The sequence below is a fragment of the Nannospalax galili genome, unplaced genomic scaffold (assembly GCF_000622305.1).
Source record: "Nannospalax galili isolate Female #2095 unplaced genomic scaffold, S.galili_v1.0 scaffold1263, whole genome shotgun sequence".
NCBI classification, from domain to species: domain Eukaryota; kingdom Metazoa; phylum Chordata; class Mammalia; order Rodentia; family Spalacidae; genus Nannospalax; species Nannospalax galili.
In genome coordinates, this window is record NW_008349124.1 from 265517 (window position 1) to 289841 (window position 24325).

A 24325-nucleotide genomic window follows, 5' to 3' on the forward strand; every position below is an offset into this window, starting at 1 on the left:
TGATAATCAAAACTAGTCCCTTTTCTGAAGGCAACTGGAAAAGGCTCTACAAAATAAAGATGTCTCTGGTTGAAGGCATTGTGTGGCCAAGAAGAGTGAAGATTTATGGGCCAGGATCCATGTGAGAACAGAGGCCCAGGTGATAGATGACTTTAGCATGAGGGTCTATTTTCAGTCATTCCTAGGGGCAGTTGAGAAATTTCTAAGTATTGTGCATGATAGCCTCATGGGGCTAGGAAGACAGGAGCTCAAGTTCTGATTTACCCCTCTTTCAGTTGGGACTCCAAAGACCTTGACAAGCCCTAATGTTGAATTAAACATTCTGGAATTGCCAGGTGAACATGGTGGTGAACTCCTTTAATGCCAACACTCAGTAGACAGAGGCAGGCAGATTTCTCTGAGTTTGAGGCAACCTGGTCGACATATAAGTTCTAAGCCAGCCAGGGCTAAATAGAGAGACCCTGCATTAAAAAAAATAAAGGGAATTATAGCTCTTTTTCTTTCCTTCTCCTATTTTTTTTTTTTTTTTTTTTGAGGAATAGCTTTAAGTGCTAAAAGAAATAGTTGTCATAGTTACCTTCAGTTATCAACTTACCACATTTGGGAAGAGATCCTCAATTGAGGAATTTTCTCCATCAGATGGCCCTGTAGCCCTGTCTGTGAGACATTTTCTTAATTGCTAATTGTTATGGGAGGGCCTAGCGCCCTGTGGGCATTCCCACCCCTGGGCAGGTAGACCTGGGCTATATAAGGAGGGTAGCAAGCTAGGGGAAGCAAGCCAGTAAGAGCATCCTCCATGGTTTCTGCTTCAGTTCCTGCTTGAGCTCCTGACCTGACTGCCCTGATGACAGACTGTAAACTCTAAGCCAAAGAAATCCTTATCTCCCCAGTTGGCCATGGTCAGTGTTTTATTGCAGCCAACAGAAAGCAAACTAGAACAGTTGTCAACCTGACATTCTATATCAAGTAAAATTATTTTCCAAGAATGAAGGTGCTAAGTAAAGAAGATGTTCTTAGGAAGAGGGAAAAGGGTGTCAGGTGTGGTGGCACGCTTTTGTAATCACAGCACTTGGGAGGCTGAGGCAGGACGATAGCTGTGAGCTGGAGACTAGCCTCAGCTACATGTATAGTGAGTTTCAGGCCAGTCTGGACTACATATCACAAACAAACAAATGTGACAACAACAGCCTCCCCTCAACAAAAAACCAGAACAAAAAAGCTCAGAAGGAAAATGGTCCAGACAGAAAGAGATGTAGAGAAGATTGAAGAGCAACAAAGATGGTGAATGGTCGTGTATTTATTATATGGAAAGAGTAATGTATTACTGAATTTGAAGGCATACGAAAACAGCAAAATTGCGGGACTGGAGAGATAGCACCGTGGTTAAGAGCACTGACTGTTCTTGCAGCAGACCCAGGTTTGAATCCTAGCACCCACATGGCAGCTAACAACTGTCCATAACTCCAGTTCCAGGGGATCCGACAGCCTCTTCTGTCCTCCTTGGGCATTGCATGACATGGATGTACTTACCTACATGCAGGCAATACATGCATACACATAAAAATAATAAATAATTTTTTTTTTAAAAAAAAGCAAAATTCATAGCAGCATTGCTTCCTGTGGAAGTAGAGTGGAGAGGGAGTTTAGGAAAGAGTTCTAAAGGCTCTTGCATTGTTTTGGAAAATTGGAGCTTCTAATTCACGATTTGTTGTTGTTGTGGTTGTGTTGAGGATCACACTCAGGGTCTTGTACTTGCTAGGCACACTCTGTACTGCTGAGCTGTATCCTCAGCCCTTGCTTTGTAAGTCAAGAAGACATGCTATAGGCACAGGTAGGACAATAGAGAGAGGTCCAGGTGAAAAAGAGACAGGAAACAGAACAGATGAGGCAACTTGGACTAATAGTTCTAATAAACATGGTACAAAGATCCTGAATAAAGTCTTCTAAAAAAATGATCATGACTAAGATTTTTTTTTTTTTTTTTTTTGGTTTTTTTTAAACAGGGTCTCCCTGTAGCCCCAGCTGGCATGGAACTCGCTATGTAGACCAGGCTGGCCTTGATCTCACAAAGATCTGCCTGCCTCTGCCTCCCAAGTGCTGGGACTAAAGGAGCATGCTACCACACCCGGCATTGACCAAGAATTTTTATCTTAGGAATGCAAAGTTGATAGAGCAATTGAAAAATCAATCTAATTTACAACAGAAGAAAGAACAAATGATTTTTCTCAATAGGTGTAGAAAAATAATTTATTGCTTAATCTTAGGTTATTTCTAAGTGTAAAAAAATTTGAAAATATAGATGGTCATAAATGCGAATAACTTAGTTTAAGGCAAAGAGGAAATAACTCACAAATGAGGAAATGTGCAGTGTTTCCAATAAGTCAAAATATTTCAGATTTTCTTTAAAGTGGTATTTGATCAGTGTGAAGACTTATCACTAAGAGTGTTAGTACTAACAGATGGGGGCTTCATCAGTTTTCTGTTTTGGGGGCTCAGTTGCAAAATCTCTTATTGCAGTTGATATTAGCTTTATATTGTGGTGTCAAAGTACAGACAAAAACAATTTTAAGGAGCAAAGATATGTTTTGGCTCCTGGTTTCAGAGGTTTTAGTCCATGGTTGGTTGACTCCATTACTTTAGACCTGTTAAAAGGTGTAAGTGTGCAAGAAAGCTGCTTTCCTCAGGGCAGTTAGGAAGGAATGAGGGAGAGAGAGGAAGAGGCCTTAAAGTGCATGACCATACTTCTGGCTAGGCTGTGCTTCCTCAGGTGTGTACTACCTCTTGATGTTGCTACTGGCTGGGGACCAAGCCTTCCTTCCACACAGGAACCTTTGGGGGGAATTTCAGTTCTATACTGTTAACATTTAGTTTTACCTTATCACAGTGAGTTTTATTTTTCAGTTTCAGATTCCCTTCCCTCACCCCAAAAGTACTAGAGATTAAACCCAGGGCCACACATGCCAGGCAAATATTCTACCATCTGAACTATATATACCCTAGCCCTAGAATTTTCATTTGGCCTGTGTTTGTTTGTTGGAGACAGGGTCTCACTGTGTAGTCCTGGCTGACCTGGAACTCACTATGTAGAGCATGCTGTACTAGAATTCATAGATTGGCCTGCCTCTGCCTCTGCCTCTGCCTCTGCCTCCTGAGTGCTGAGATTAAAGGCATCAGCCACCATGGCCCCCTCCTTTAAAAAAAATAGAGTAAAATACAGTCCCTGCATTCTTTAGAATGTTTTTTCCTTCTACACCCTTGAAAAGTACTTCTGAGACTTTAACCTCTTGGCTAATTCCAACATCCATTTATCTTAGGGTTGATCAACACTGTGTTTTCTATTGAATATAGGGGGCATACCATAGTTTCATTTAATGTTGGCTTGTACCTGAATATTGTTTACGATAGAGAATCTGAATTCTGTTACGTTCCTTTCAAAGACATTGATTTGTTGTTGCTGCCGCAGTTTATTTTTGTTACAGAAGGTAATTATATTGACTGAATTCTTCTGTGGTGAGCAGCTGCTGAAATATCTGCTCAGTCCTTGAGGCTTGTTTGGTTACTTGAAGTCTGTTCCAGTCCTGTGTAGTTCAGAGGTCAGCCGGAGGGTTGAACAGTGTGTGCACATCGCGGCTCTGGTTCTGACCTGGCTGTTAGCTTGAATCTTCAGTGATCACTATCCTGAACTTGAGTTTTAGAACTTGAGTTTCTGTTTTCTACATTTTCCTCTTTCTTCATCCCTGATTTTAGCGACACCTACCTCCAGTGCAGTTTTTTAAAATTTGTTTTTATTTTTTAATTATGTGTGTCTGTGTCTGGGTGAGGGGGTACATGCACATGAATGCAGTTGCCTGCAGAGTGCAGAAGTGAGCATTGGATCCCCTGGAGCTGGAGTTACAGGAGCAAATGTGAGCTGCCTAAAGTGGGTACTAGGAATGGAACTTGGGTCCTCTGCCCTTCAGTGCATTTTGATAAAGGGCTATAATGATACATTCTTATAGTCTTGCTTTTCTTTTTTCTGCCTTTGCATTTCATTGACGGTTAATTGGGCAGGATCTTCTGAATTGGAAGCACTGTCCCCTTGTAGTCTAGCTCCCAAGTATTGGCTATGGAAGTGCAAGCCCCTGAACATCCTGATCCAGTGGAGTAGCATTTCTGTCTTACTAGACTGTAGTGAGATCTTTTCATGACCCCACTGTTGTGGGATGCATCTTGGTGGGGTCCTGTTTTTACCCACTGTACTACTAGTCTGATTTTTTATTTCTTCCATTTTCTTTCTTGAACTCTTTATTTTTTTTAATGTTTTTTACTTTCTGTATTGGGCCTCTAACCCCCGTCCCCCCGCCATTTACCAAATCTTTGTATGTTTGCTTTGCTTTTTCTGTAAGATTTTTTTCAACAATGGGGCTGAAACTATGGTTCAGTGGTTAAGAGCACTGTCTGCTCTTGCAGAGGACTAGGGTTTGGTTTCCAGCATCTACATGGTGGATAACAACCATCATTAAATCCAATTTCTAGGGGATGTAATGCTCTTTTCTGACATCAGGCATTACATGCACACTTATATACCTGCATACAAAACACTCATGTAAATAAAGTAAAAAAAAATAATTCTCTTTGCATAGTGTCTTTTTTTTCTCCAAGTATATTTTTGTGTTTTTTTAAAAATATATTTTATTTTTCATTATGTATGGGCACGTGTGTGTGCACATGTGTGTGCATGCCCATGAGTAAATGCAGGTGCTTGCAGAGCCCAGAGGCATTGAATCCCCTGGAGCTGTAGTCACAGGCATGGTGGTGTGAGCCAACTGATGTGGGTGCTGGGAATTGAACTCAGGGTCTCTGGAAGAGCCGTATGAACTCTTTTCTTAACTGCTGAGCCATCCCTTCAGCCCCTGTCTGCTGATTTTTATCACTGCGCTTCAGCAAGTGGCTTTCCTATTTAAGGATGGACCTAAATCTTGATTGAGAGCTCTGAGCCTTTAGGTGGAAATGGTCTGACTGTGCCTTGACCAATCGACCTTTCTAAGTCTTTGGACTTGTTTTTACCCCATCACCTGGTACCATAAATTCCCAAGTCTCAGAGGCGCTGTAGTGGGAGTCAAGGTGCTTCTCACCTTTCTCCACAGCCAGTTTAGTTGTCCTCATGGTCAGTTACCATTGCCCCATCTAGTTCTTCACATGTCTCTTTGTCCTTAGGGTTTATGCCTTAGAAAACTTCTCTGTGCTATGGTGTATGTGGGATTATAGGAGGGAGTAAAAGGACTGTATAAGCAGATGTATAATGCTTGGCTTTTAGCTGGAAGGGCTCTCTCATTGTTCTTCAGGAATTGCAGGGGCTTGAGAAAGTTCTGGGAGTGGCCTGGACCCCAATTGTTCTGCAGCCCGGGACTTGTTCATGAAGTCCAGTTTAGAGAAGCCTTGGCTTCCTTCTGTTTTTAGGCTGGGCTTCTATGTGTGTAGGAGGGGTGGAGCTCCTTTTGCCATCTTGGAAAGTGCTCCTGGACTTTATTTACTTATTTTTATTTTATGCATCTGAGTGTTTTGCCTGCATGTAAGTGCACCGATGCATGCAATGCACACAGAGACCAGAGGAGGGCAGAAGAGGATATCAAATTCCCTGGAACTGGAGTCAGAGATGGTTTTTAGCCACCATGTGGGTGCTAGGAATTGAACCTGGGTCCTCTGGAAGAACAGCCAGTGCTCTTAGCTGCTAAGCCATCTTTCCAGCCCCTGAATGTTCGTGTAGCCCATGGATTGGAGACCAGGACTGAGTAAAGGGGAAAGGAGAAAGCTAGCTGAGCACTGGATCGCTGCTTCATGGTCCACCACACTATCCCTGCTCTGATGGACTGCATCCTTTGAACTGTGAGCCCAATAAGTCCTTTCTTTTTTAAATTGCTTATTGTCAGATACTTGTTCACAGCGATGAGAAAAATAATTAATGCCGGTATTTTAATCCATTTCTGCTGCTGTAACAGTACCACCACAGACAGGACAATTTATAAGCTGTTTATACATTTGGCTCATAGTTGTGGAGGTTGGTATGTGCAAGGGTATGGCTGTAGCATTTAGTGAGGGCCTATTAGTGCCTTACCTTCATGCAGTGGAAGGGATCACATGCAGAGAGGGGAGAAGGGCTGTTTGTAACCCACTCCCATGATAACGAACCCACTCTGTGATATGACATTAATCCTTTCATGAAGACAAGACCCTCATGACCCAATCACCTATTTTTAAAAAAAAAAAAACCTCTTATTGAGCTTTTGAACATTTCATGGAGTAGTTCTTAATCAGATTTAGACCTCCTCCCCCTACACAGACTTCATAGCACCCCCCAACATTGTTTCATTGAGGATTAAGTTTCCAACATGTAGCTGGGTGTGGTGTCACATAACTGTAACCCCAATTCTTTAGAGGAGGCAGGAGGATCATAAATTTGAGGCCAGCCCAGGCTACATTGTGAGATTGTATCTTAAACAAATAAGCAAAGACACAATACCCAAAACAAAGTTTCCAACTTAGGAATTCCAAAACTGAGAAATCTTGATGCTAAGCTATGTTTTGGATGTGAAATTCCCCCACAGGCTCATGTATTTAAAACTTGGTCCCCACTACTGATGGCATATTTTGAGAGGTTGTGGTACCTTTGGTAGTTGGGAAAGAAGTGGGTCACTGCAGGGAGGGCCTTATGGTTTGTTAGCCCAGCCCCACTTGCAGTCTTATCTCTGCTTCCTGATGTGAGCAAGCAGCCTTCTCCTTCTGCCGCTGCAGCTGCAAGCTGTTCCAGTTGCTGTGCCTTCCCTCTCATGGACTGTGTACCCTCAAACCATGAGCCCAAGTTGTTTTTACCAGGTATTTTATCATAGCCACAGGAAAGGTAAATAATACACTTGGTTTCAAATATCCTGTTGGAGTAGCAAAGAAGTGGTCTTACCCTGTGTGTACCACAAATGATGTTTTAGAGATGGGTAAAGACGGCAGGAATATTAAATATGAGCATAATATATCAAACTTAAAATTGAAAGGTGATATGGGGCTGGAGAGATGGCTCAGCTTTAAGAACACTGGTTCTTACAGAAGACCCGGTTTCAAATCCCAGCACCCACATGGCAGCTAACAACTGTCTGTAACTCCAGGGGATCCAACAGCCTTGTCTGTCCTCCATGGGCACTGCACAACATGGGTGCACTTACCTACATGCAGGCAATATACACATACACATAAAATAAAAATAATAAATAAAATATGAAAAAAAAATTGAAAGGTGATAGAGTTAAGCCAGTTAAATTCTAGGAAGAGGTGGTAGAGAGACTGATTAACTTTTGACTTACAGCCTAAGTGTACATGATTAAAATTTAAAGACCAGCAAGATTATAATAGGATAGAAAAGAATTGTGTAACTTCCAGGCCAGAAGTGGCTAACGTATGATATTTAAAAAGATAATCCATTGTAGCTCAGTGGTGGAGCATGTGTTTAGCTTGCATGAGACACTGTGTTTGACCCCCAGCACCACAGGGGAAAAAATATTCCAAATGGAGATAGCAATAGTGAAAAGACAAATTTAATCATATGTGTGATGGGACTCATCTGTGGTTTCAAGATAGCATTAGATTGAATTGTGGGAAGTGAAAATGGGCAGAAAGCTTTAAAATGAAAAGTTGGAAAAGATAAATTGAGAAAATACCAGAAATGTCATAGGTTGTTAGCATCAGATAAATATACTTTTGACAAAGAGCTTTACAAACGAAGAGGGTTACTGTATAGTAATAATAAAAAATTTATTACTGATGGGGCTGGAGAGATGGCTCAGAGGTTAAGAACACTGGTTGTTCTTGCAGAAAACCGGGTTTGAATCCCAGCACCCACATGGCAGCTAACAACTGTTGGTAACTCCAGTTCCAGAGGATCCGACAGCCTCTTCTGTCCTCTGCGGGCATTGCATGACACAGGTACACTTACCTACATACATGTAAAAATAATAAATACACACATACATGTAAAAATAATAAATAAAATTAAAATTAAAAAAAAATTATTACCGAGAATGAAAAGACTTTCTACAACTCAAAGGATAAGCAACCGGATAAGAAAATGGGAAGAGATATGAACAAGATGTTCTCAAGAGAGGTTCATAATCTTGGAAAGACATCTGTGCCCCAAGGGAAATGTGACTCAAAACCACAGCAGGTCAACAGAATTCTGTGGATCAGGTTGTGACTCAGTGGGACTGCTGGGAACATAAACTACTTTGCCCATTTTCGAGAAGAATTTGGCAGTATTTAGTGAGTTGAAGGTGCTCGGACCCAGCATTTTCAGCCTGGGGAAAATGACACCTGGTAGCCCAAGAAAACTTGTGAATGTTTCTGATGGATGGCTTTGCTTACATCAGCAGGTGTACATAACCCGAGTCCAGCAGGAGAAGGGATGAAGTTAAGGGGGAGTAAAGCTACACTGGGCATTCGATGGTTCTGAAGCATAAACATTGCAGAGCTACTGCAGGAACAAGCCTGTGAGGAACCTGCTCTCTAGAGACAGGTCACCTGGTGCTCAGCTTGTATGAGTTCCTCAACCTCTATGCTTCTGTTTTCTCATCTGTGAAATGGTCTGCTCAGGGTTCTCTGAGGATCAAATGTTATTTGAGATATGCTTTGTATAGTGCTTGGATATGACATGGGCTATCAAAGTGTCAGTCTGCATGGCTTATAAATACATGGGTGAGGGAGAAAAAGCAAAATTTACCCAATTGTGTGTGTGTTTCTCTAGAGGGAAGGATTCTAAGACAAACTGTAGCTACATGTTGAGCTTTTTCCTTCCTAGCGTCTGCCATTGTATGCATGCATGTATGTGTTTCTTTGTGTGTGTGTGTGTGTGTGTGTGTGTGTGAGAGAGAGAGAGAGAGAGAGAGAGAGAGAGAGAGAGAGAGAGAGATATGCTCCAGCCTCCCCCATCTCCTCTCTCTCTTCCTTAGTTCTTATCCCCTGGCTGCTCTGGCTTTAGTCCTGAGAATTGGTTGTCATGGAGCTGTGTGCGGTCATAAGCCCCCCCCCCCCACCCCACCCCCGGTCTCTTGGCCTCCCTGGCTCTTCTAGAGCATTTTTGGGGCAGTAGGTGCCCAGAAAACTCAGGGCCCCCTGCAAGGGGTACAGACTGGGAGAGACTGCTGCTCCTCTGAGTAGCCCTGAAGGCACTGACCACCCACGTTAGCTTTATGTGGCTTTGTGCATGGTGGCTTCTAGAAGGGTGTGTCTTCTGCAGGAATGAGTGGACCTGAAGTGAGGGGTACTTTTTCACCATCTACAGTGACCTCATGGGTGGGGTTAGATGCCTGCTCTTGTGGGTGGGTAGGCACCAACGGGCCTTGAGGAGCCAGGAGTACATTGGTCCCTAACCCTAACCCTAACCCTAATCCTAATCCTACTGATTGCTGGGGTCCAGAGTTCCTCTGGGAGATGTTAGCTGACAGACATACTCATTCCACTTCTGACCCATCTCTTCTTCATCTTCCATCATTCCTTCTCATTGCACTGTGAGCCCCTCATAGTGAAATTTCCCCCTTTCTTCATCTGTGAATAGTGGGATGTGCATAGGGGGATGTCTAACACTGGCTGGACTGGGCTGCTTCAGAAGGCAAGCCAACTCCCAGTGCCTGCCCTTGAGCATGGAAATGGGTACTTTCAGGTCAATGAAATGTCAGTTCAAAGTGGAACCTGCCTCTACCTGTGTGTATGTGTGTTTATGTGTGTGTGCATGTGTGTATGTATTCACACGCATGTGTGTTTGTTGATAGTGAGATATTGTCTGCCCTGCCTGGAGGCTTTGGGAGCCTAGAGGCTTCTCACAAGGGGCTTTAGGCCTCTTGAATGTAGGAACTGCCTCTCAGGTGATACCTCTACTGATATACCTAGTTCCTTTGGAGGCCTGCTACTGAGTTGGCTGTGACTCCAGGATGTAGCAAGTCCCTGATCCTGTGTCTTGGGATGCTCTTCTCAGCACTATGAGTCAGCAGGGGTGAGCAGGGCACCCCAAGCACCCCACTATAGAAGCATCTCACTGTAGGAGTGTGGCTTCCTCTTGTGATGGGGTGAGCAGGCAGGGCTTGGGGAGACTCCTGACCTGGAGTGCTCTGGCTCCAGGGGTGTGGGCGGGAGGCCTTCATCTATTAAAAGGCTAGGTGGCCTTGTGGTTGGAGTTTTGCCAGAGGCTATAAATAGCCAGTGTGAGTATGTGAAGAGCCAGAGAGAAAAGGAAGCCGGGAGGCCCCTGGGTCTCCAGCTGGCAGCAGCTCCCAGGTATGGTGTGGGAGGGGTGTGGAATGTCATATGGGCTCTGAATGCAAAGCTCTCAGGCATGGTGTGACTTGTTGGGCTGGGGCCATACAGAAGCCTGGACTGTGAGGATGGCCACAACCTTAGGAGACAGATACTGTCAATCACCCCTTTAGTTCACGACTTGCCCAGGCACACAGCCGTGAAGTGTCCGATCAGCATTTGGAGTGGCCGGCTCAGGGCTGCTCTGCAGGGTTGCCTGTAGGCAGGTCTGGTCAGTTGGTCCAGTGTCATCCTGAGCCTTTGGGTCCTACCTAGAGCCTTGAGATGTGGAGTTCTCAGGCCCCTTCACTGAGGTCACACCCAGGTTAGTGACTGGGTTCCTGCCATAGTGGCAGGAGAGTGGAGCTATGCCAGCCTCAGACCCACTCTGTTTGTTGCTCCCCCCTTGTTGGGACTCTTAACCCTATACAGTGGGCTGGTTTTAAATGTTGTCTAAATGAAGATGGAAGCTCTTCTAAGCTGTGGGTGTAGCTCAGTGGTAGAGCTGAGCCTGTGTGAAGCTCTGGGTTCTAGGCTCAGCCTTGCGGAGCAGGCTTTAGGCTGCGTCCGTCCCTCTTGTCCCTTTCTTTCAAAGTCTTGCTCTAATCATTATACCTACCCCCCTTTGCCCATCGTGTGTCTGCCCCATCTGTTATGTGTGGACTGGTTCTGGCATTCAACAGTCCTGCATTTGTCAGCCCTTCCAGTCTAGTGGGTGAGCTGGGCACTTAGAAAGCAATGGCTGAGCACTTCTGTAATCTTTTATTTCTCATATAACTTTTCATTATGTCAATATGGTACTTCCTCCTGGGGATTGTTACATGCTTTTTGGATATCTCAAATATTCCTTTAGACAATAGCAGGTGATTAGCCAAGGGTGGCATGTCAGGTCACAGAGATATCAGTGGGGTCAGTGGAAGTAGAGAGTTTGCCTGGTTTATGGAGAGAGGGCAGAGCAGAAATCTTGGAAGAAAGCAGGAAGTGTCCTGCAGCCAGAGGTGGTAACTGGTGCTAGACTAGAAGTTAAACACAGTGAAGGCCCTGGCAGTGTGGTATGGCTACAGGGAAGGAAGGAGGTGATGGTACCCAGCTCCCCTGTCTGTGTCCGAGTTTGAGGGAACCTGTTTGGAAGGCTCAGTTCTCTCTGATAATGTTTGCTGTGATGCAGTGGGGCTTCAAGGTGGGGAGAGGCAGCCTTGTACCCTCTGAACTGGGTGCTTCACTTAGCTCAGCTACCAGATATTGCAATAAGTAGCCAGGAGCCTTGTGGGCACCATAAGTACCACCCTGGCTCCTGGCACTTGCTCAGGCATTGGTCTGGGCCTACACTCTGTCCCCTCAGAGTCTCCCCCGAAACTTCAAGCTCTGTTTGACTAAAGCCAGTGCATACCTCTGTGTGGTCCTCTTGATGGACCCTCATGTCCTTCTGCTGGGCCAGGCTGAGGTCTGGCTGGTTGGCTGATTGACACCACAAGTGTCAGGGTCTAGGCCACATGGATGGCCAGACCTGAGACTAAATTCTGCCATTCTGATTGGGTAACATTTTGAATCTATGGGTCCTACCTGTATTCTTGATATAGGCTGCTTGCCCCTGGCTAGGTCACCCTGGAAGGAGCCTCCTGTCATGGTGGGGAGATGTTGCAAGGGTGGGTCTGACCAGAGAATGACCACTCTTGTGGTGAGGGTTCCTATCCCTGGACAACCAGTCAGGATCGATTGATCTTTTTTCCCTTTCTTTTTCTTTCTTTTCTTTCTTTCTTTCTTTCTTTCTTTCTTCCTTCCTTCCTTCCCTTCCTTCCCCCTCCCTTCCTCCCTCCCTCCCCACCTCATGACCTCCCCCCCCTTCCCCTTCTTCCCTTTCTTGTTCCCTTTTCCTTCTCCCTCCCTCCCTCCCTTTCATCTTTTTGAGACAGGGGCTCCCTGGGTCCCCAGCTGGCCTGGAACTCACTATGTAGATCAGGCTGGCCTTGAACTCACAGAGATCTGCCTGCTGCTGGGATTAAAGGCATGAACCACCATGCCCGGCAGGATCCTTCTTTCTTGAAGAGGCCATGGCAGCATATTCTAAGACAGGGCCACCTTTGGCCCATGCATACTTTTTCTTATCCTAGGGCAATGGGGTCAGTCTGGCCTGGGACTGTGGCCACACCTCTGTCGGGGGTAGAATGGTATTTAGGAGCAGATGGGTATGCCTGTAAGTGTCCTTCCAAGCCTGGCTGGAAGGGTGATCTGCCATTGCAAATTAACTCCACTGTCAAAATCCCCCTTGGTGACCCTAGGAGCCTAACTTTTTCTGGATAAGCATAGATGTTCTGCAGTACCAGGTGAGAACCAGGAAAGAAAACACTGGAGCATCCCTACTTCCTGTGCAGTGTGGGAAGGGGGTTTTGGGGGACATAGTGGCTTGATCTTCCTGGGGAGCCGTGGCAAGCTGGGGACAGGCTGAGACAGGAGCATTCTTCTTTGTAGTACCTCCAGGAGATACTTGGAGGTGTGTATTAGAATCTCTCAAGACAGTCAGGTGACGCCCTCATTCACACTGGATAGGTTTGGTTGGCCTGGGAGTTTGTACTTTTTAAAAAAGTATCTTCCCTGCCCTGGACTTAAGTTACATTGACTAGAGTATATATGCTTCTGAGCCTCCTTCAGTAATTGTGGCTGCCACTGCAGACTGCATGAGTACTCTCTATTTGCATCTGCCTGCAGTCTGGCAGGCTGCACAGTAAGCTAAGAGGTGCTGAATGTGTGGGTAGTGAGGAGTCCAGTGTCAGATGCAGAGGAGTTGGTGGCCCTTCTGCCAGGCTCCTTTAGTGTGGCCTGGTTCCCAGGACTGGCTGCAGGGTTTGGGCAGCAGACCCTGGGGCATGCTCCACATCTCTCCGCTTTGGGACACAGGTTCTGGACGTGGGGAGGCTGAGACTCGGGAGTGCATCTATTACAACGCCAATTGGGAGCTGGAGCGCACCAACCAGAGTGGCCTGGAGCGCTGTGAGGGTGAGCAGGACAAGCGGCTGCACTGCTACGCCTCCTGGCGCAACAGCTCAGGTACCATCGAGCTGGTCAAGAAGGGCTGCTGGCTGGACGACTTCAACTGCTACGACAGGTACTGCTGTCCTGACACTGTCCTGACACTGTCCCACTCGCGCTTGTGCCATCCACTGATTTAAGGCTGTTTGAACTGGAAAAGGGCCTTCTGAGGTGGAACCTATGGTCCCAGGCCTCTCGGTAGCTGTGCCCTGCCTCAGTTAAGGAGACAGCTACCTCACCGTCCCTCCCAGCTGTGGCTTGTTCTTCAGGGGAAATGGGCTCACCCTGTCCTGGTGATGTTCCTCAGAGATGCTCTGTGGGGAGGGCCTTTGGTGGATAGGCCAGGGAGAACCTTGCATTCCCTGCTAGGGAGTTTGTAACAGGGACTCTGTCTTCAGGCAGGAGTGTGTGGCCACTGAAGAGAACCCCCAGGTGTACTTCTGCTGCTGTGAAGGCAACTTCTGCAACGAGCGCTTCACCCACTTGCCAGAGCCTGGGGGCCCAGAAGGTAAGTGACCAGTGGGAGGAGGGCTCCAGCCGCAGAACACCTGTGCTTCCAAGGCCTAGCGTGCTCAGCTCTGGAGCCAGTGGGGAGTGACTGCAGGGCCTGCTGGAATGTAGTGGGCGGGCTGTGTGACACAGGGCTTCGTGTTTCCCCAGTCTCCTACGAGCCACCCCCGACAGCCCCTACCCTGCTCACGGTGCTGGCCTACTCGCTGCTGCCCATTGGGGGTCTTTCCCTCATCGTCCTGCTAGCCTTCTGGATGTATCGACATCGCAAGCCCCCCTATGGCCATGTAGACATCCATGAGGTGAGACAGTACTGGCATGGGTCAGGGCAGGGGAGGAGGGATGGCTGGGCAGACTCCTTTAAGTCCTTGGTCTTCCAGGACCCCGGGCCTTCACCCCCCTCCCCTCTGGTGGGCCTGAAGCCACTGCAGTTGCTGGAAATCAAGGCTCGGGGGCGCTTTGGCTGTGTGTGGAAGGCCCAGCTCATGAATGACTTTGTGGCTGTGAAGATCTTTCCACTGCAGGTGAGCTTTGGGGATTCTTTAGGCCATCTTCTCTCACTATAGAGTAGTCCAAGCCCCTCCATCCATGGTATGGTGAGAGAAAGGCCATCACACATGCAGCAGGGTGAGTCTATCAGAGGATTAGGGTAAGGCTCTGTCAAGCCTTGATTCGCTCTGCTTTTCAGATTTTTTTTTTTTTTTTTTTTTTGGTCTTTTTGATACAGGGCCTCCCTGTAGCCACAGCTGGCCTGGAACTCACTATGTACACCCGGCTGGTCTTTAACTCACAGAGATCCACCTGCCTCTGCCTCCCCAGTGCTGGCATTGAAGGTGTGCACCACCACACCCTGCTTTGTTCTTTTTCTTTTGTTTATGTGTGTACATGTTTGTGCACATGTCTGGGTGTGGAGGCCAGAGGCTGATGTTGCTCTCTACCTGTTTGTTTTGTTTTGTTGATTTGTTTTGAGATAGGGTCTCATTATATAACCCTGGCTGGTGTGGAACTCCCTATATCAACTAGACTGGCCTCAAACTCAGTAAAGATCTGTCTGTTCCTGTCTCCAAGTGCTGGGATTAAAGGTATATATGCCACCACCCACATTTGGCATTCTCTTCACCTTTTTATTTTAAAAAAGTTATTTGAGACAGGGTTCTCCTGAGCCTAGAGCTCACTGATTGGATAGACTAGTTGGTATAGACTATAATTCCAGTCCTCCTGTCTCTGACCCTCCCTACCCTCCTTTCCAGAGCTAGGGTTACAGGCATATGCCACCATACTCGACTTTCTGTGTGGGTGCTGGGAATCTAAACTTGGGTCCTCATGCTTAATTGGTAGGTACTTTACCAACTGAGCCATCTCCCTAGCCGTAGACTTCGTGAGGTCCTCAGTCTTCAGACACCTCAGACATCAGGCCGCCCTAAGCAGTGAGGACACTTAGCAACATGTGCTTGCAGGCTGATATGGACACCTCACTCCCCATTTGTGATCCCATTTGTAAATCCATCACTGGCTTCAACTTATCTCAGAGAAAGAATGCTGTTTGCCTGGTTCACCAGGACCTAGCTTGACTCTGGGCCCCTTGCATATGCTGAAGCTAGGAGGCCAGGGAGTGGATTGGAGGGTGAGGGTGGCTGTCCTGCTGTGGGGCTGTAGCAGGGCTGAGCTGCCTCCTTGCTACAGGATAAGCAGTCGTGGCAGAGTGAACGAGAGATCTTCAGCACTCCTGGCATGAAGCACGAGAACCTACTGCAGTTCATTGCTGCCGAGAAGCGAGGCTCCAACCTGGAGGTGGAGCTGTGGCTTATCACAGCTTTCCACGACAAGGTGAGCCATACCCATCAGAAGGACTCCAAGATCATGGATAGGTCCCTGTGGTGGTTCTGTGATGAGGTGACCCCTGCCATAGATGTACTTCTCACCCTGGGACCTTACGGCAAGAGTAGACATTTGACAATTTGTCACTTCCACAGTGAGACCTTCCTCCCAGGGCTGGGCTTGGTTGCATCATGTCCTGTACCTGGAGCCTGTGTCCATGTTCTGTGCTGCCTTCTCTTAGGGCTCCCTCACGGATTACCTCAAGGGGAACATCATCACGTGGAATGAACTGTGTCACGTGGCAGAGACAATGTCCCGAGGCCTCTCGTACCTGCATGAGGATGTGCCCTGGTGCCGTGGTGAGGGCCACAAGCCGTCTATTGCCCACAGGTATCTGGGTTAAGAAGTTTTCCCTGCACTTGGCCAAGAGCTGCTGAGAGGGGGTGGTGTGTGAAACAGCAGTCTGGAGGGGTGTCCCAGCTTCCTGAATGTGCCTGGTGTGTTAGCACCTGGGCACAAAACTTGCCCTTCGCTTGTGTCCTGGAGATGGCGGTGGCCTTGCAGGCCAGTATTTGGTGCCCTCTACTGGGCACACAGGGAAGTGCTGACTCCCATTACTTTGGAGTTCTCAGACTTTGGTCAGGATTCTTTTGAAAATTTATTTTTATTTTATGTTTGAGTGTTTTATCTGTATGTATATAAGTGTACCACATATAAGTGTACCACAGAGGCCAGAAGAGGGCATTGAATCCCCTAGAACTGAAGTTACAGATGATTGTCAGCTGCCGTGTGGGTGCTGGGACCGAATCTAGGTCCTCTAAGAACAACCAGTGCTCTTAATTGCTTAGCCATCTCTTCAGCCCCAGGACCCTTTTGTGCTCTTAAAAGGACTTTACTTCTCTGCCTTTGTAGTTTATGCTGATACTTGCCAGTGTAGAGCACACATTTATAGTCATGTATATTAAGGATGATATTACCTGGCCTGTAACCCGTGGAGAACTCCCTTCTATACTCCTTAGAGAATGGGCTTTAAAAAGGCAAATGATGGGGCTCTTGAAACAGTCTTGGGACCTTTTAGGACCTCTGAGTCATACTTTTTTAAGCTGGAGTTTCATTATATAACCCAGGCTAGCCTTGAACTCATGCCAGTCTTCTTGTTTCAGTTTTCCAAACCCTGAGATTATAGGCATGAGCTGTCATGCCCAGGTCTGAACCACACTTTAAGAGTCACTCTGTTGGGGTTGGAGAGATGGCTCAGCGGTTAAGAGCACTGACTGCTCTTGCAGAGGACCCAGGTTCGATTCCCAGCACCCACGTGGTGGCTACGAACCGTCCTTAACTCCAGTTCCAGGGGAATCCGAAGCCCTCTTCTGACCTCCAGGGGCATTGCACGACACAGGTGCACTCACGTACATGCGGGCAATACATTCATACACATAAAATAAAATAAATCACTCTGTTAACTTGCCACTGTTGTGTGTTATTAAATGGATGGTAGGTATTGCTCTGACTGCCCAAGAAACACCAACTCACTGAACCTGATTCCAGCTCATGAGGTGGGGCTGTCTTTATCAGCCCCATCTATAAGTGAAGCAGCCTAGTACAGAGGCTGAAAGACTTAGCCAGCTCTTGAGCATGGCTCTTTGATTGTTAGGGAAGGGAGTGAGCCCTGAATTCTAGGCTTCAAAGCTGAATGGCCCCTGATAGAAGGTTGACATGTGAATTTGCCATTTTTATAGATCAAAGGTTGATCGTTGCATATGGTTCCACTTAACAGTAGTGCCTTGTAATTGTGCCAGGGGTGACCTGAAGCATCTGTGTGCACTCCTCACAGCAAGGCTGAGACAGGCACTGGGGAAATTGAGGACTCAAAGGAGCTCTTGGTAAGGGGTAGAGCTGAGGGCACCAGCACCCTGTTCTACCCTGCCTCTACGTAGGCAAGCTGATTTTAAATTATTGTTCTTGTTCACATCTCTCAAATATTTCATAAATTTTTTTCAGAAGATTCAGATTCCAGGGTACTTTATCTGTTCCCAATCCCTCTGAGAATTTATGGGCTGGCCTTTGGTGCTATGGTGTGAGGTCTGTCCAGCCACTAGAATGGGGATTGCTTTGGCAGCCTGGCAGAAGCCCTCCAGTGCTGGTGTAGGCTCCTGAAGCTGCCCCACCTCTTGCCCCAGAGTGCTGGGTGTTTGACCTGGGGGCTGCAAGGCACAGACTCTAGTACTCTGAGAACCATGGTGGGAGTTGGGTCTGCTGATGTTCAAGCTCAGGGTGGGTTGGATCTTGATATACTGCTTCACCTGGACCCTCCTGTCTCCACAGGGACTTCAAAAGCAAGAATGTACTGCTGAAAAATGACCTCACGGCCGTGCTGGCTGACTTTGGCCTGGCCGTTCGGTTTGAGCCAGGGAAGCCTCCAGGGGACACCCATGGGCAGGTAAGGAGCTTGGGCAGTGGGAGTGGGGACTGGCACAGGGTGGATACTAGTGCTCAGCTGGAGTGGGTACTTAGAGAACAGGGTTCTTGTTTCATCAGTCGGGTGAAACGTCCCTAGGCAGTCAGCTGAGAAATCCAGAGCTTCCCCATTTGGGCTTTGGCTGAGTATATGTGTATTTTGAGTGTTTCTCTTTCAATTGTAATTATTAAGCAAGATTAAATAGAGAGAAATGTGCTAAGAATCCAAACCAAATGCCTAGAAAAAGCAATGAAAAATTAAGCCTAGCAAATCATCCAGGAGGAGTCACTGTGGGTATTTTTAAGTGTTCTCTTGCTGCTTTGTTTTGGCCTTTAAATTTTTTTTTTTTTTTATGTGTATGAGTATATTGCCTGCCTGTGTGTAAGTGCACTTGTGTCATGCAGTGCCTGAGGGGGTCAGAAGAAGGCATTGGATTCCCTGGAACTGGAGTTCTGGACAGTTGTTAGCTGCCATGTGGGTGCTGGGAATTGAACCTGGTTCCTCTGCAAGAGCTGCCAGTGCTCTTAACTGCTGAGCCATCTCTCCAGTCCCTGTTTTGGCCTTTTCTGTTGCAGTTTTTTTGCTTTATATATATGGTAGTTTTTTTTTTTTTTTTTTTTCTTTTTTAGACCGATCCACCTGCCTCTGCCTCCCGCGTGCTGGGATTAAAGGTGTTTGCGGCCTTGCTTTATCTTTCTTGTTTATTTATTTAGCGTGTGTGTGTGTGTGTGTGTGTGTGTGTGTGTGTGTACGCACATGCATGTGCGTGTGCGCGCCTGAAGTTAATGTTGGGTGTCTTCCTTGATCACCCGCCACCATGAGGCATAGTCTTCCACTTGAATCTAGAGCTTACTGACTTGGCTCTTGGGATCCTGTCTCTGTCTCTCTCCTTCCCTCCCATGCTCTGGGATTCCAGGCAGGCCACCCCAGCTGCCTACATTTATGTGGGTGCTGGGAATCTGAACTCTAGTCTTCACATATGAGGGACAAGCCCCTTATGAGCTGAGCCATTGCCCCAACCTCCCTTGTTTGTTTGAGACAGTGTCTCTCTCTGTAGCTTAGTCTGGTCTGGAATTCTTGATCTGCTGCCTCAGCCTCCTGAGTGCTAGGATTATAGATGTGTGCCACCATGCCTAGCTTTGCTTTTGATATTAATCTCAGTAGAACACGAATCTTCAGCATAGCTTTGTAGGAACTGGGTAGCAATTTAAACAGTGCCATCACCAGTGTGTATTTTTAAATTATCATCGGGTGTGATCCTAACTCTGCTGTGAATTTGATGGGTTAGGGCTTGTCCTCAAAGGCTTCATGCTCTGAATTACACTGTTCTGCCGCATGTCTGGTACGTGTAGGCTGGGGTTCTTCCAAGTGAATGTATATTTGAGCATGGCTGGTGTCTGGAGACTCTGCCCTCCTTTGTCTTCACATAGGTTGGCACCAGACGGTACATGGCCCCTGAGGTACTTGAGGGAGCCATCAACTTCCAGAGAGATGCCTTCCTTCGCATTGACATGTACGCTATGGGGCTGGTGCTGTGGGAGCTTGTGTCTCGTTGCAAGGCTGCAGACGGTAAGTGGGCTAGTGGCCCTGAGCATCCTTTATTGGGGATAGGATTGGGGGTGCCGTCTCAGGGTGATCCTACCAGCCTCTCTCACCTCCCAGGACCTGTCGATGAGTACATGCTGCCCTTTGAGGAGGAAATTGGCCAACACCCTTCACTGGAAGAGCTGCAGGAGGTGGTTGTACACAAGAAGATGAGGCCCATCATTAAGGATCACTGGCTGAAGCACCCGGTGAGGGACCTGGGTACAGGGGACTCTGCGGGAGTGTGTCAAAGGGGACCTTCCATGTGTGGCAGGAGCTCAAGAATGAGAAGTAGAGGAAGGCTGCCATGTTCCCTGGACCCTAGGGAGGTATCACAGAGACTGTGGGGAATAAGGGGGACTGATGCCCTCTTTTTTCCCCGCTGTGATTCAACTGCTACACTTTGGGCCTTTGTGTTTGGACTTTGCATAGTGCCATTGCTCTAAGGAAAGCAGCTACATCTACTATAGGGGAGTAGGGTTCCCTCTTCCTGTATTGAGGTTCAGTTAGCATTTCTTGGGGCTGTGATAGAGACCAGTGGGCTCAGTGGGGTGACTGATAGAAGGCCAGGAGTCCTGGAAGTTGTAGTTTGTAGCCTGCTAACTGACCTGCAATAAGGTATGATTGGGACACAGGCTCTGCCTTGATCCTCAGGTGCATCAAGTTGGCTGTCCTCACTGAGCAGCCCTAATAAGGGTCTTCCCTTCCTCCCATTGCTGTGCAGGGCCTGGCCCAGCTCTGTGTGACCATTGAGGAGTGCTGGGACCATGATGCAGAGGCTCGCCTTTCTGCAGGCTGTGTGGAGGAGCGGGTGTCCCTGATCCGGAGGTCGGTCAACGGCACTACCTCGGACTGTCTTGTCTCCCTGGTGACCTCTGTCACTAACGTGGACCTTCCTCCTAAAGAGTCCAGCATCTAAGCCCAGGACAGGAATGTCTCTCCAGACTCAGTGGATCTGAAGAAAAAAAGGAAAAAATTTGTGTTTTGTTTTGGAAATCCCATAAAACCAACAAACACATAAAATGCAGCTGCTATTTTACCTTGACTTTTTATTATTATTATAATTATTATAATTATTATTATTAATATTATTTTTTGGATTGGATCAGTTTTTACCAGCATATTGCTCTACTGTATCGCAAACAGCGGACATGTCAGCAGGCGTTGAGGTGCTGAGCCGTGAGCACAGAAGCAGCGCCATGCTGAAGAGCCTCAGCCGCCTCTTGTCCTTCGGGAGTCATCTTTCCCACGTTCTCTGTTTGTCGTCTCAGAATCTGTGACACAAAGAAACCCATCTCCTGTCTTAGGAAACTTAATGCTGCAAACTCTACTAGAGGAACCTTTGAAGACTGTTACTTAAGAACTTACCTCCTCAGAAGAGGGTCGACCCATCCGTTCCCCCCCCTCCGTCCTCCCCCCCTCGCCCTTTTGTTTTGTGTTTCTCCCTTTTTAGGCAGTGAGCTTAAGAAACAGCAGATGTGTCTTTCACGGATCTGACGGGTGTTGTCCTGACCTGACCGAGGAAAAGGTGGGATGAGGATGAGGACAGTTTAGACTGGCGTTAAGGGGAGGATGGTGCTGGGTGGGGTTTGGAGCAGAGCTACACTGGACTCGGGCACATTCAGAGCAACATCTGTGTTATAGAGGCTACTTCTCAGGTAACGAGGAATTGAGGGCAAGTACCTTGTGGAGGCCGAGCATTCACAGCAAGTGCAGGGTTTGGAGAAAGTCTGAGAGCAGGGGGTCAGGCTGACCCACCTGCCCGTCCTGACCAGTTTCTTTAGCTCGATCATAGGAGGAGGCATTTATCCTGCCCCTGTGTTGTTAGGACCAGGTGAGGGCAGAAATCATCACAGTTTAGTGAACATTCTTCATTAGACATGATGCTGTAGATCTCTTTAATGGAGGAAATACTGAATTAGTTTCCTCTTGAGGCAGTTTGGGGAAAAGCCCTGAGGCGCCCCCTATACAACTGGGGCCAGAGGAGTCCTGGGTCGTCACTTTGCCAGCCCTGCAGCTCTGGCTTGGCCCCAGGTAGTAACATTACTGACCCCTCTCTGTGGCTCATGGGCACGGCTTTCTCCAGACCCTTTATAGTGGTGCATATTCTGAAAAACTGCTTTTCTATGATGCCGTAACCTTGCTCTAGTCAGTGAATGCTCCTAATGCTGCTGTTTCGACATTTACATTTTTTAAAATTTATGAAACATGCTAAATTTTTTTTTCCAAACAAAACATACACACATCCACATATATACACAAGCTTTGCTGTGTGGCTTCCGAGGTTTAAATTTTAAAAAGTAAAAGAATTAAAACTTCACGACCACAGACCACCTCAAACCAGAAATACCTCAGAATTTTCTACTTGTGTACGTTTTATTATTATATATTTTGTTAGTTGTGTTGTCTTGTAGGAAGTATATTTTAATGTAAGTTGGCTTTTATGACACAGATGTTTAAAAGAAATAGAGAAAAAGGAAAAAAAGTTTGTGTCTTTTAGGCAGTACTACCATTTTGTTTGAGAAAAGTCCCCTTGTAAATAATTGCCATCAACTGTAGGTTGGCTGTTTGGGCCAAGTCTGGGCATTCGTCACTCTTGTTTGTAAAGACTTTTCCTTCTGGGTTTTTTGGACTGTTTTATTTAAAAACAGCGCATCTCTTGATCTTGAGGGTAGGCCACTTCCTCCTGGGTTGTTTGGAGGGTCAGGTGTTTCCCGTAAGTCCACTGGGTAATATTTAGAATGACAACCCTACTGTGACTTGGTAGAACTGTGGCCCTTACTTAGACCCACAAGTGGTAATTTTACTTGAGATTTAATTCCGCCAGCAGATAGATCCAATAGCACCTGTGATTGCGCTGTGCTGTCTGGGTGGCCGCACTGCAGCCTATGAGGGAGGGCATGGCTCACATGGGCTGCTGTTCCCCTCGGTGTGATGTGTGTGGCACCGGGGCCTGCTATCTGGGTTGTCCTCTTCTCTGGGTGTTTGTGCACAGGTGCTGGGAAGGCCAGTTGGCTTCCCTCTCAGCTTGGTTTTTGCTTCCATGGATCACTGTGGGCCAGCCAAGTGGTTAGGGGGACAGGTACTTTGCTTTTGTTTGGGTAAGCTGTGTCGTCTCTTCTTTTTCTCTATTTGATTTTGTGCTGTGCTATTTTTTTCCCTTCAGAATACTTTTTGATGACAAAACAGGCCTTACAGCAGTTGCTTTTCTTTTCCACTTATTTCTTTAAGAAGCTTTAAAATATTTATTGAAAAGTGCCATATCTACTTTCTTTAGCTTTCTCCTCAGGCAGTGGGGGCATCTCCTTTTTACCCTCATAAGAAACCAACCACTAAGAAATGTAGCGAATTCACTGCAAGAATGATCCAGTCACCAGTCGTACCCAGTGCCAAACAGTAAACTCCAGCTTCCCCGTGTGGTTTTAGATTTCTTCCAGGTGGTTTTTGTTTTGTGTGCTGACTTGATTGTCACATGGAGCTTGATTGTCCTGGCCTGGCTGAGCTGTGGGACCTCCTAGTCAGGGCACATAGCAGGCAGGCAGGTTTGCTATTTTTCTCTGGGGGTGGGGGCGTGGGGGGGGTTCCTTCCTCTTTGCTGACCATGTGTCCAGTCACTACGGCATCCCTGTTGGACCTTGCTGACAGAATGAAGCATCAGGAGGGGTACCTGTTTGGTTTGGCCAAAAGAAGGGAGAGTAGGGGTGGTGGTGGGGACGGGGGTTGTCTGTGCTAGTTCTTGGGGCTAGTTCTTGCTGTGTCCTCCCAGGTAACACACCTGGTTGCTGATGCCTAGAAGGTAGGTGATCTTCCAGGGTGTGGTTCTGGGAAACGGAGTGGGCTTGGTGCCCCCAGATAAAACTGTTTGTTGTCCTGTGCCATGTGAGCAGGGAGCCATTGAGAGCCTCATTTGCATGGGTGACCATGACCTTTGGGTCATGAGGCCTCTGTTGTGCACTTTTTCACAGAGTTCATGCCACATCCACTCGTGGGCTTTGAAAACTGATTTGTTTTTGAAAGACTTAGGAAATCCTTGCTTGTGGGAAGGGCTGTCCCATCCAGGATGAGAAGGGATCAAGTCAGGGGAGAGAAATAACCAGAGATCCTTCCTCCTTTTATAGTGTGTTGAGATCTAAACAGTCTCCTGGTTGTGGTGATGGGTCTTGGCAAAAAACGTTCTGGTTGCAAACACCTGTGATAACTGGGCTGTCATGTGTTGCTAGAGAAATCTGGGAATAAACCAGAGAAGAAGAAAGGAAGTACAGTCAGGGCCGCTGTGCAGGGTCCTGCAGAGGACACTTGTGATGGGATGGCAGGAAGGCTGTGAACCCAGTTGTTAAGAGCATCTTGGCTGACATGATAATCCCTATTTTCATGGACAACAGTACAAGGGATAGTGGCAAGCACCTTTGCCTTTGTTGTCTAGCATGGCCTTTCTGCCTGTGGAGGGCTTCCCAAGCATGCCAAGGTCCTTTTGACTCCCTCCTGTCCACATTTGGGGGGATGTTTGTGGAGAATAAGAAGGATATCCTATAGCTGAACATCTTCAGGAGGCCGGAACCTCTTGCCTATACATCCTCAACAAAGGAAAGCTCTCTCTCATCTCTAGGTTATCAGGCTTGC

General features: G+C 47.1%; 1 protein-coding gene across 2 annotated transcripts in view; it reads left to right on the forward strand.

Annotated features, from left to right (window-relative positions):
* Positions 1 to 23237, forward strand: part of Acvr2b (activin A receptor type 2B) — a 36602-nt gene extending 13365 nt beyond the window's left edge. Inside the window, exons 2-11 of one of the 2 annotated variants that reach the window (XM_008846500.1) lie at positions 13204 to 13411; positions 13734 to 13843; positions 13996 to 14147; positions 14226 to 14369; positions 15529 to 15672; positions 15905 to 16053; positions 17989 to 18103; positions 19552 to 19690; positions 19784 to 19914; positions 20430 to 20673. In XM_008846500.1, the coding sequence (XP_008844722.1) occupies positions 13204 to 13411; positions 13734 to 13843; positions 13996 to 14147; positions 14226 to 14369; positions 15529 to 15672; positions 15905 to 16053; positions 17989 to 18103; positions 19552 to 19690; positions 19784 to 19914; positions 20430 to 20624 (1487 nt within the window). In that variant the 3' untranslated portion in view covers positions 20625 to 20673. Of the gene's footprint in view, positions 1 to 13203; positions 13412 to 13733; positions 13844 to 13995; positions 14370 to 15528; positions 15673 to 15904; positions 16054 to 17988; positions 18104 to 19551; positions 19691 to 19783; positions 19915 to 20429 lie in introns of both variants that reach the window. The other variant, XM_029570102.1, reaches the window with a different exon arrangement.
* Positions 23238 to 24325: the final 1088 nt, after the last annotated feature.